This window comes from Miniopterus schreibersii (assembly GCF_964146895.1).
Source record: "Miniopterus schreibersii genome assembly, chromosome: 3".
In the NCBI taxonomy this organism is placed as follows: Eukaryota; Metazoa; Chordata; class Mammalia; order Chiroptera; family Miniopteridae; genus Miniopterus; species Miniopterus schreibersii.
The window spans coordinates 99,579,924-99,593,023 of NC_138103.1; the positions used below are offsets into that span (position 1 = coordinate 99,579,924).

Here is a 13,100-nt window from a genome sequence, read left to right on the forward strand (position 1 = left end):
AGATGAGCCTGCCTTTTCCTGGACCGTCATGTGATGGAGTGCTTGGCCAAAGGAGGGAATCTTGCATATTGTGGCTGCCCAAGAACTCATTTGCTGATCGCTTTACCACCTCCCTAGGCTTTCATTTCATGATATATAAATGAGGGCCCACTCTCAATCTATCCCATGGAAGCATTATAAAACATAGTCTATTTATTACTAGTATCAGAAAGAGTCAAAATAGCTAGTATTTATTGGATACAGGTAGAGGGCATGCCAAGTGCTTTGAATGAATCATCTCATTTCATCCCCTCCTGATTTTCCTATGAGAAAGGTAATACAACTATCATCCCCATATTGGTGATGAGTAAACTGAGGTTTGATAAAGGCAGAACTGGAACCTCTGTCTCCCTGACTCCAGAACACATGCTCTTAACCCCTATGCCTACCCTGTATGTAAGTGAAGATCAAGGATAGCATCTGAGGTAGAGGCTGCTGTTAATTTCTCAATACCTGGTAAAGTATCTGTGAATGATTATTAACTAAATGTGATCAGCTGACAGTAGGACAGATGGCAGATTGCTTAATCTTTGTACCTGTTACCTACATGGAACCTAGATAAATAGCATTGTTCGCTTCCCCAGCTGATGGTATGCCAGGTCCAGTTCGTACTGGCTTGTGAGTCCACATTCAGTGACTTTAGTGAATCCATTGATTTGGTGAATCCAGGTTCATGACTTGGTAACTTAAAACCAGCCTTGGCAGAGGTGTTTACACCACAGAAATTGGCAGGTGCTAGCCCTTTATTCCAGAGAAACAATTATTAAATATTTATTAGTACACTATTGTCTATGGCTCAGAGAGATACAATGTGGATTGTCACACTTCTGAAGATAAGCAAAGGCGTACTGGGTACTCTATAAAAAGTCCTACAAATATCTAATCATACCTAACTCTTCAGTAAGCCTCTGTCCCCATCATTCTGCGTTTAGAAGGGCCTCTTAAAACATAACCATAATGATTTTATGTCATTAGACATATATTTTATTTTTCACAGAAGTAAATATACTCACTGTAATAGTTGAATATTTATAAATGCAAGTAGAAAACATACAAACTTTAAAATGTACATCAGTGTTGTAAAATAGAAATATAAAATATAATGCAAGCCACATGTGATTTAAAATTTTCTACTGATCACATTTAATAAAATTAAGATACTAATTTTTAATAATATTTTATGTAACCCCAAAATCAAAAATATGATTTTAACATATGGTCAACATTGACATTATGAAATATTTTGCATCCTTTTTTGTACCAAGCCTTCAAAATCCATGTATATTTTACATTTACATCACATCTCAATTTAAACACTAACTTTTCATCAGAAATACTTAATGTGGCCTGGCCAGGCGTGGCTCAGCGGTTGACCATCGACCTAGGATCCAGGAGGTCGCGGTTCAGTTCCCAGTCAAGGCACATGCCCAGGTTGCAGGCTTAATCCCCAGTTGGGGACATGCAGGAGGTAGCCGATCAATGACTCTCTCGTTGATGTTTCTCTCTCTCTCTCTCCCTCTCCCTCTACCTCTCTCTCTCTGAAATCAATAAAGATATTTTTTTAAAGAAATATTTAATCTGTTTTTAGATTTCATAAAATCTACAGCTGAAAAAGTAGTTTCATATATCCAACCTGTCCCAAATGTACTTAATTAAATACTTAATTGAATTATTTAATAAAAAGTCAAAATTTAGCTTATTGAATTCTTCGTTAGCATTAGCCACATTTCAAGCGCTCAGTAGTCACAGGTGATTGGTGATAACCAAATTGGTCAATACAAGTACAAACCATCCATGCCTTATTTGTTTTATGAAACATAATACTATACTATATATACTGTACCCAAAGGCTTCCCCCCACACACATATTTCAATAGGCCTTCTCATCCTGTATTCCCTGCTGGATGCTGAGAAGAAAGTTCAACCAAAGTAGTTACATCGATCATCTCTGTGAACTTTTTCTAACTCATAATGGAAAGGAAGCAAGTTGACCTGAGGCATGTTGGGTCTGACCAGTTTTCCAGTGACCACCGCCATGGAAAGTGGGTAATGAACTCCAAGTGCAAACTTTTCAGATAAAATGCCAGTTGCTAATTAGAACGGGTCACTTCCAATACCCTTTTGGATTCGCCTTGTCCTTGCCCACTGCTGAGTTCTTAGAAAAGCTTCACCAGACAGTCCACGAGATTCCATTTTGCAGTATTTCATTAGCAATCAACACCAGCATCAGAAAGTACATGTTTATTAGGTTATCTCCCTGGAGTCTTGGTTTAGCAATATAACAGTTCTGTTTCTGTGGTGATTTTTTTTTTTTTATTAGCTCTTCGTTTTTTGGTATCAGAAAAGCTAGATCAATAAAAAAATTGGGGGAGCCCGGCCAGGCGTGGCTCAGCGGTTGAGCGTCGACCTAGGATCCAGGCAGTCGGGGTTTGATTCCCGGTCAGGGCACATCCCCAGGTCGTGGGCTCGATCAGTGACTCTCTCATCATTGATGTTTCTGTCTCTCTCTCTCCCTCTCCTTTCCTCTCTCTGAAATCAATAAAGATATATTTTAAAAAAAAAATATGGGGGAAACATTATTTCTGATTGATTCGGCTGCCATTTTGGTATTTTGCCTTAACAGGACTACAAGCAACTAAATCTGTCATTTTATTCCTTCCGTAATATGCGAACATCATACTTCTAGGGATGCTTTTGGCCACTTTTAAAGACCTGATACCTATCAGAGGGTGTGGGTAGTTTTGGGTGACGGTTCATTTTGTCTGTGTCAAATTACAAGCCAGAAATGAGCGTATTCTTCCTTATATGGCTTACTAGATTGCTAATATTACTTTTAATAAAGGTGATCTTGGGTTCTTCACCCAACAGTCTAGTCTTCATATTAAATTCATCTGATGCTCATGTGTCTGTGTAGATATCTCTGAAATCCAGTAATGATTTCTCTTTCAGTCTTTAGCCTCCTACCTTGAACGTCCCACTAGAAATTTCTAACATTTCCACAAGTCTCATAATTGCCTTAAACACCAAGTATCCAAGATGGTCATGTGACCTTCTCCTCCCTCTAAACACTCAGATGCCAAATTCCTGGTTTCTGTCTATAGCACTGTCAGTCAGTCACCCACGTGCTCTGTCCTCAGTCATTTACGATGGACGTGTCCTCTCCTGCGTCCATCCAGTCATCAGCAAATCTTTTCAGTATTTCTCAGGGATGTTAAGTTAAGGCGTGAGGGGCAGGTTTCTGCTGAGAAAATTCATGTTTGCCCAGGATTTACCTATACCAAAACTTCTAGTGAGTTTCTGATTAATATGAGTTGCAATCTAATTTTATGCCCCTTTATTTGTAATTCCAAATCTTGTTCTCTAGCTCACCAGCCCCCACAGACTACTAACTACCCTGGACTAGTCACAACCCAGACTACACCCACAACCTTTGCTCTGTCTGGGCTTTTACCTGTAACAAAAGTTCACTGAAACCCCTTTTCTTTTTCTAACGTACCCCAATCTTATTTGTCATTCAGTTCTAATTTTAAGCCCATCAGGTTTTTCCGACGCTGACCTTCCATTTGGAAGTGTTCTTTTTTTCCAAGTTCCATGTGTGTCTCTTGCCTAATTCCCGAAGTCAGGAGCCATGATTTTCATTGCTTTTGTCTTCCCCACTGTGCCTTGCACAATGCTAACAGGCCCTTGTAGTTCAACAAATACTTGCTAATTTTAAATGAAAGAGAATTGAACCAATTGTTTTCTTTGCCTGGAGTTGGTTATAACATGTTGGAAAAATATCGCATTTAATCTCCATCTCTTCTCATGTGTTTATGGACTGTTTTATAGCCAAGAAATAAAAGTCAGTATATCACAGGCCTAACTAACGTGGAGGCCTCCTCTGCTGGGCAGTCTACAGAATTAAATCTCACGCCAGCTGGATCACTGCTTTGCAACTGGCTCTCCCTTGAGGGAGGAGAGGACAGGCAAAATGCCTGTGGCTCTGAGAGTGGGAGTGGTGTCTTTCATTATGCAAGAGTAGAAGCTCGTCTTCCCTCAGCAGATGCAAATCTTGCCGTGAGGTTATAGCCAAAGAATGCATAAATATCATTAGAAGCCTAGAGAGGGGTTTTCCCTAGAAAAGTATTGCAAACTTAGAAAAACACAGTAGGCGGAGGTACCATGTGGTGTTCTCTGGCCAGCGCCTGCCTCTACTGGGGGAGGGGAATGATGGGAGTGCCTCCTGCCCACGTCTGGCACATGGCTGATAGATTAAAGTTCCCAACTCTATGTGTTGCACTCTGTCCTCTCCTAGGGACGTTTCATCTCACCTAGAACCTAGTAAAGAAAGATCCTCTCATCTAGAAGCTGCCACACGGAGCTCTGCACCGTGGAGGGGGGCAGCTTACAATGAAATGGAATTGAATGCCCATTGGCCTGGGTTGCGTGATGGCTCTAGAGAGTTCCCTGGGGAAGTGCAACAGGCTGCTTCTGGAGTCACTGCCCCCGGGCCAGCAGCAGTGCAAGGAGAGAGCATTTGTTTCTAGTGAAACGACCAGCTCCTACTGAATCCAGCCACATTTCGCCATCTTCTCTATGCTCCCACCCCCAGTTGGAGAGTTAGGGTCGGGCCCCTGTGCAGTGAACTGTTCTCGCCTCCTGTTTGGAAGAATGACAGTTTTAAATGCCTCCATGTTTTGCTGTAGGAGCGTGCAGACAGGTTTCTGGTTAATTTTGCTTTGAGGAATTCGGATCTATTTGTTTTGTGAAATGGAACGTTTTCTATGGAGATATGTTTGGCTCATAGGGGAATTGTGATAATTTGTTTGTGGCTCAGGGTTTGTGAGCCAGGCACTTCAAAGGCCAATATTCAAAACATCAGAGTTTGAAGTAAGGAAGGTTTTATTGATGGAGAAGGTGCCAGCTCAAGAAGATGGGGGGATGCCTTATAGTTTCTCAAATCCAGAGCCCAGAATTCTCTTTTATGTCAAGGGAAAAGAGGAGGGTCGGGGTAAGAGGTATGTGTGGCACCAACAGGGATGCAAGGAAGAGCACAAAATCTCTAAATATGTTTGTTTCCCTGGTCCTTGACCCCTGTGGGTCTGATCTGGTTATGAGGCTCCTGCAAATCTTTGCCCAAAGCTCCAACCTCAAGCAGAATTCCTCTGATAATTAGCGTATCTGGAGCAGGATCTGTTCACCTGAAGGCCATGGGGGAAATGGGAAATGTGGGCTGGAATTAAGACAGAGCCCGAGAGAGCAAGCCCGTCACTCTGAGAAAAGCGAAGTTCCTGCGCAGGCCGCAGCTTTCAGAAGTTTGGGCACGGGAAAGAGTTGACTACTGTTCACCTGAAGCAAAATGCCCGTGTCTGGCATCTGCCAAGTCTCTTTGGAGAGGTCACTTCCAAACCAGCGAAAGCACCCTTCTGAGAAGTGCAAACCTCTGTAAACCTCATCAGTTAGGAAGCAAAACACGCGGCCTGAGAATTGAGAGAGCCTCTGCTGCAGCCTGATATTAAGAGAGCCCGGAATCTTCTCTACCTGCCACTAAGTGTGAGGGATGAGCTGTGAAACCAACACTTACGGAGTCCAGCTCCTCAATGCCCTTTCTATTTAAAAAAAAACACAAAAAAAACAACTGGACATTTCCTTTTAAATTTTATTGTTTAAGTTATCAACAGGATGGCATTTGCAGCCAATAATGTATTTGTTTCTATCCTCTTTATGTATTTCTGCTGAGGCTTCAAGCTATTCACCCAGAAGTAGAGGACCTACGGAGGAGGTGCTCAGTGGTTCCCATTGGCACAGTAGATGGGGATGATGCAAGGCCACTGGGCAGAGCCTTCAGGTTAGGAATTTAAAACGTGGATGTTATAACTCATAGCTGACGAAGTGTGTTCATCTGCACAGTCACCCCCTGTCCTATCAAGGACTCCCTGAGACAGCGTGTAAGGGTCCTCATGCATGTCCACACACATTCGTGTTCAGACACAAGAAGAGACTCAGTGTGTGTAGAGATGTGTTTCCTTAGAATTTTTTAAGAACAAAAAATCATTTGGAACAAAAACAATGATGGATTAACTGCTGTCTAGAAATTATAGACCATGAGCCATTTTATACCTATTCAGAATTATGCAGCCATTCCCAGGGACCATTCCATTCATTCCAGTACCCATGAAAACAAACATTCTTGGTCCTCATTTCCGCCTGGTGAGGGGTAATGAGAAGGGCTATTTCATTATTGTCGAGGGTACAGGAACAAAAATGAGGCCAGTGGAGCTCCCAGAGTGGTGATCGGGTAGCCTCAGTGACTTTTAAGTGTAATTTTATGGAGATACTGGCATTTGTTAGTTGTCAGATGTAGCAACAGCTCTCCAAAAGGTAGTCTGCTGAGCTCATTTAAAATCAGCCCAAACTCACCCCTTCAGAGATCTTGGAAGTGGACACCTTGTTTACTTATCCCAAAGAAGCTTATTTCCACCCGGCAAGGGTGATGCTGGCCGACCCATGCTGATCTGCTCCCCCATTCATCAAACTGGAGGTTCAAGGCATGGCCACACTTGGGATTCCAAATGGTTAGAGGCATCATCTGACCCTTGTGTGAGCGTAAGGTGTTCGCATTCCTCCTAAAACTACTAAAAACCCCAAGAGGGTACCAGGGGAGGCCCCTTGGGCAGCACAGAGGTTCTGTTTTCTTCTGCTTCTCAGTTTCTCCTTTCTGCTGCCCTCCAGCTTAACCTCCTTAGGACGGCTTATTTTAGCCAGTATTGTGAGTGTTAACTGAGCTCTTTTTGTTCATTGGGAAACACACTGGAGAAGTTTTACCATGACAATAGGTTGTTTTACTTTTCCTTTTCCTTTTATGGCCCCATGCTTGGTGACATTGCTGACAAGTTTTTGCTGCTCAGGTCCCATTAAACGGAACCACACGGGGCTGTTACTGGAGCAGCCCTGTTACTGGAGCAGTGCATGGGGATCATTTGTCGCAGGGTGGTTCTATGGCTGCGGGCCAGGATGTGAAAATCACTAGTGTCCCTGTGATTTCCTGAGGACAGCACCCTCGAGGAGTAAAATATATTACAACCTGCTGTTGGCTCTCAAGAAAAGTATGCCACCATGAGACACTGGGCCATTGGAAGACAACTAGGGTTTGTTCTAGAATTGATGTGCCTGTCAGCTCATACAGGGTTTATAGTCTTTAAACAGCATTTAACAATAACTGTCTGCTTTCAGTTGGCTTCATCTCCTGCTTTTTTGTGTGATTGCAGGTCCTACAGGTATGGATCTCTGGAAGTTGCTATTGACCTTGGCAGTGGCTGGCTCCAGTGATGCTTTTTCTGGGAGTGAAGGTGAGTGCTGCCTTCCTGTTCCCACCTGCAGTGTTTTGAAATAACACCAAGCTCTGTTTGTTCAATCTAAGTTCTTTGGATAATTGAATCAAAATATGTTACGTTTTAAGTAGCAGCAAATAGGAAACTTATCTTTAAAATCATAAAGTCGGAGGACTTCTCTGTGGATGTTTTACAGGGAACGTGGTAGGCAGCTTTGGCATCTGGTGTTTTCACATCAAGAAGAAATGCTGCAAATCGTGCTGAGGGCATTTGTGGGAAGGCGAGCCAGGTCTCTTGGTCCCTGGGCTCTGGGAAAGATACTGAAACTACACTGAAGGATTATTAACCTACTGATCACTCAGCTCACCTGTGACTAAGGATATCCCAGCCTATTTGCAGAGCTCAGAATTAAGGCCTCTAAGTCATATTTTCTGAGAGGGGAAATTGCAGGTTTCAGATAAATTTCGCCTCTTACTCTCAGGGTGATTACCCTCTGGCTAAGTTTGAAGGAAGAGTCACCTGAAATAGTGAATGATACACTCAGAAGTCCTCAGCTTCCTTGGCCATCTCTGTATTTTACTTTCTTCCTGGGAGAAAAGTCAATCTATTCAGACGTATGTCTCAGAGCAGAAATAACTAGAACAAGACAGGGCAATGAAGGGAAGTGAGAAGAGGGATTTTTCTGTTCAGAAAGAAAACTTTGCTCATAAAGGGGTGGGGGACTTCTTAAAAGATCGTCTTGAGTGCTTGAGTTTTTCCTGGCTTGGACTTCCACAGAGGAAGAAACAGTCTATTTCTCCCAGTCTGTGACGCCACAGGCAGTTGTTGCTTTAAGAGTAGCTGACGCCCCCTCCCCGCCTGGCAGCGGATGTTGGAAAACAGTTTCAGAGCAGAGGTAGTGCCTTCAGATGCCCTCCTTGCCCTTTGAGCCCAAAATAAATCCATAGTAGTGAGCTGCTGAGGGCGACTAGGGTAACCAAGAAAACAAGAAAGGTAAAATATGTTATCTCTTAAAGCAATCTAGAAATATTTATAGAAAAGAAGTCATAATTGTTTGAAATAGTTTTGGGTCTCTCTGATGTTATAACGTCAACATCGTGCAAGTCAAGCCTGGAAGGAATCGCAGCTCTGTTTCAGCAGCTTTTCCCATGGCTGGTTTTAGACTCTGGTCCTGAGCCAAAGAATTGCAGCCGAGATCCTCTGCTCTTCCAAAAGCACCCTGGTTCGCTCTCAGCTTTCTTCATTAAGGTGGCTGTCAGGCCATTCGGCCAGACTTGGGAAATTTTAAAAACCTGTGAAATGAGAAGTATGGCAAAGGAAATCTTTAACGATGTATCTTTGGAAATGCATCCCCAGTTGCAAGACTAGAACTCAAGTTACATTTTAGAGCTAGAGAGTCTGTAAAGAGCCTGCATTTCAGCTGCTCTGACATTTTAGCTTTAACATAAACCTTTCGCTTCGGAAGAAAAGTGGAGAAAACACCACCATTCACTGGCTTCGTGTGTGCCTTTTGTCTTGCTTTCTGATAATTTTTTGTTTGCTTTGTTTCTTTGTTTGGGAGGAGCAGAGCATAAGAAAATGCAGCGGTTTATAGTAAACACAAACCAGGCAGCTGGCCACGACTTGCATGTATGTAGTAAGTAATTTAGCGAAGGAACAAATTTCTTCCTCCCCCTTCCTTTTTTCTCTTAGTGGCCTAACCAGAATTCCTTTGCAGTATGTGGCTACTTCAGAATTCTACCTTAAAATGGCCTGGGGATAGTTAAGGACCAGTGCCTGATGTTTCTGCAAGAAGGTGCAGATGAGCATGTTTGAACACGAGCTCCCCATTCTGGCCATTTATCTGATGGATTTAGCCAAAGCAATCACATGGCATGACTCGGATTAAATGTCAGATAACATTCATGGGCCACGTGTTTCTTTCTGTGCCAAGTCAGGATTGTCGTCAACTCATTTTTATTTTCTTTCCCATTGTATAAGGTAGACTAAAAATACAGGTGAGGATTTAAAAAAACAAAACACACACACACAAAAAACACACTACTGTATTTCAGCAACCATTCATTTGAATTCTGTTTGGTCAGTGAGAACTGTGGCTCTGCTGAGTAAGGAATCCGGGAAGTGTCCCCTGGTGAAAGTAGCCCAGAAGCTGGTAGGAGATGACAGATCCGTATGCCTGGGGAAGGTTGACACTTGAAGTGTCAAGCAGGGATTTTCATGCCTGGACAGATGAGCAGTTAGAAATATACTGGCCCTGAGAGGCCTTTTTATTAAGTCTAATTGCCCTATGGGAAATGCAGTGCGAACTAAACATCGAACAGTGCCACCATTGTATTAGGGGACGTGTTGCAATAGATGCTCGCTCGTCTTTCATCCTTCACATTAGTCTCTAGTCTGTTCCTCAGGTCAGGTTTCTAGTCTCGGGGAGAATTTCTTATTCCAAAATTGGGAGTGACCAGCAATGCCTCATCTCCAGGGGGTTTCACAGGGTCGGCTTGTCTGCTGGCCGCACTGAAACTGCTGCTCCTGGGATGATGAATTCAGTGAGATGTGTTTACAGGTCCAATGGACATAAATACTCTTCCAGGGCGTGCCCGTTATCAATGAGCTCTCATCCCTTCTGTTCCTGTCAATCCACAACTGAGCATCCCCTTTGACCCCAGCATCCTAGGACGGGAGCAGGCCTGCCCTGAAGGACTTCAGTCTAGTTGGGACCAGTCGGGGCGTGAGGAACTCCTAGAAATGAATGAGACTGTATAGCTTTAAGGTCTAGATGTGCGAAGGGTGCTAATGGTCAAACTGCTCTGAAAAAGTATAGATTAAGGTGGCCTGGACTGGTTAATTCAACAGGTTCAGTGTACAGGCATTTTCTCAGAGCTTTCTGTTTTCAAACATTGCACTTAGGGCTGTGAGCATAGCGATTCTCCCCTCAGGGGACTCCCCGTGGGTTAGGAGATGGGGATAGACACCGAGAATTACAGTAGGAGCAGTGCCTGTTAACTGTGGGACTAGTAGCCTGGACTGCACTCCTTCTGGCAAATAGAGGAGTGTCGCTTCTGGCTGCCAATGACGCGGAGAGAATTCCAGCAGAAGCTAGACTACTGGTTAAGACTTTCAAGCCTGAGGAGAGCAGGAGGCGACGCGAGGAGTAGCTATTGTGCTAAGGGCACACATGGACAGAGTGTGCAGGATGAATGTGAGCTGTCGCCGGGAATGGTTCGTGCAGTTGCTGGGTTTCTGCCAGGGACAGGGCACTGGTCTGGGCAGTGCCTGCTTCCATTTCACATGGTTAGTGTCCAGTGGTATTTTTTGAGGCATGGGATTAATTTGGCCAGAGTGTGTGGTACATGAGCACTGTATTTGTAACTATTCCCTTTGGAAGTAAACTTAGGTCAGTAGATTTGACTTAAGTTATAGAAGGTGGTAAAAAGCTTCATGGAGAAGGCAAGTCTTGCGGGGCCTTGAAGCATGGCTAGTATTTGGAGAGGAAGAGACGAGAGAGTGAATATACACCATATCCTGCAAGTCACAGTTTTTCTCAATGTTATAGACCAGCCCAAAGTGCTGAGCTCATGAAAGAACATCATTTGTGTGTGTGTGTGTGTGTGCATGTGTGTAATATTAATGTATAGCATATATAATACTTAAGTGTAATATATACTACATGTATATGTGTGTATCTATATACACATTATATATAAATATTATATCGAATATATAATGATATAGATATATATATTAGGTGTGGCTTGCAGGCAAAGCATATAATTATTATCTTACCCCTCTAAAGACTTAAAGGCTCTACATTGTTCTATACCTCTCAAGATAAGAAACTTATACTAGGAGTGAGATGCCAAGTCCTGAAGGAACCAGCATCCCCCAGTGTTCTCTATATAGCTTTGAACATTTTTCATAAACCTATGCCAACTGACACAGCACTTGTATAAAAGAACAGACACCTCTGTTCTCATTGCTAACAGATCGGAAACAAGGGCTCAGTAGAAGGAACATCTGTTTTTCTACATAAACCCTACGCCACTCCAGAAGCTCCATGGAGCCCTGAGAGGTTCCCAGGCATATAGGATCTATTTCAAGCAAGTATTAGAGTCATGGTCGTGGTGGGCAAACAGCGAAGTGTGTGCCTGTTAAATTTTTCAAGGAGGACCAGACAACCCAAGGCTTTCCATTCACACTGGACATGATGGGAGACACCATCATGAGTTGCTGCTGTCTCTCCTGTCACCAGGAGGCCAGGAGAAATCTTGCAGTGTCTTCTAGTGCCAGGGCCTGAGTCCATGCTCATCAACAACCCTGCGTCACCTGGTCCTTCTGGCATCACAAACGGCTCTAACATTGGACTTCAGCAGGCCACAGAGGCCAGGTTATGGAACTTCTGGTCCCGTCTGTCTAGATGGTGCCAGTGGAAGATCTGAGCGTAGACCTTTGGAGGAGATAACACAGAACACTTTCAGCAAATTTTTAACGAGCACTCTTATGGATTCAAGGGGGAATTTTATATTTATTTTTTGCCTTTAAGAAGCTCATGGTCTATAGAAGAGAAGACAGACAAGCAAACATAATTTGATTCTGGTCCCCTTAGGTGATGGAAGAGGTTTAAGCAGGGTACTAATATGGTTCGATCTTCATTTTGGAACTCATACCAGTAATAGAATAAAAGTGAATTTGAGGGGGATGAGTGTGGAGGAAGAGACTGTAATAAGTCAGGAGAGAGATTGTGTAAGTGTGGCCATAGTGGTGAAAATAGGTGGATCAGAGACAGATGCTGAGGAGATGGGGTCACCAGGGCTTGGAGTCCAATTACGTGTGGAGTTTTGACTTCAGGAACTGTCAGCTTTCTTACTCCATCCATTGCTAAGTTTCCACATTTTTAGTGGATGTTATCAACATCAGTAGTGACTCACTTTAATATAGTGAGGTCCTGGAACACAACTCAGTCTACTAGCAGTGAGGTGGTCCTTGCATGCAACAGCTCTGTGGGGGCAGAAATGCACTGAGACTGATGCCAGCAGAGAACCTCAGCCACTTCTATTTTATGCCATGTCCCAGAATGCCTGCCTGTGCCCAGCCTGAGTCCCACAGCCCTCCAGTCACCTCTGCAGTGTGGCTGTGGTGTGGCTCAGGCTGCTGTGCACGGAGGGGCCACAGCTCGGACATAGGCCCGAGCTTCCTCCCCTTGAAGTCTCTGGCCATTTATGACATATACCCCCCAGATATTTACATCATTGTTGGAGTATGTGTTGACCTCATCAAATGCAATAAAATATATGCAGGATGAGTTGAGAGAAGCAGAGCTGTGCGCTGGGCAGATCTGGAAGGCCGGCTAGGCCTGCACGGTAGCTAAGTGACTCACCCCTCAACGCAGCTGGCAGTGTGAGCGATCAGGTCTGTGTCCAGGCTCGTTGGTAATGAAAAGACTGGAGCGTCAAGAATAGTCCGAACCTTGAATGTTTGATGCACATGTGCCACCGATCGGCTGTATTTCTAATCTTCTGCCTTAGATCCCCACCTCTACAGGACAAGAGCCAGTCCTGGGATGCAGAATGTCACCACACCTCTTTGGTTCAGTAGCCTAAACCAGGGCCTTGGTCACGGGGTAAACAGAAACGAAGTCGACATTTGATTTGCAATGTTGGCCACAGCTCTTGTTCATGGACACGCCTGGCTTCTTGCATCTGGCTTATGACTAACCCAGCTCACCTGTGCAGAAGTCCATGCCAGCTTGGACCAGGC

General features: G+C 43.9%; 2 protein-coding genes across 2 annotated transcripts in view; one reads left to right on the forward strand and one right to left on the reverse strand.

Annotated features, from left to right (window-relative positions):
• GHR (growth hormone receptor) overlaps nucleotides 1–13,100 on the forward strand; it is a 187,044-nt gene that overhangs the window by 81,480 nt on the left and 92,464 nt on the right. The window contains exon 2 of the mRNA XM_081133580.1: nucleotides 7,287–7,367. Coding sequence (XP_080989706.1) covers nucleotides 7,298–7,367 — 70 coding nt within the window. The 5' untranslated portion in view covers nucleotides 7,287–7,297. The remainder of the gene's footprint in view (nucleotides 1–7,286; nucleotides 7,368–13,100) is intronic.
• Nucleotides 1–13,100, reverse strand: part of TMEM267 (transmembrane protein 267) — a 429,802-nt gene that overhangs the window by 72,113 nt on the left and 344,589 nt on the right. The gene's annotated exons all lie outside the window — the stretch shown is intronic.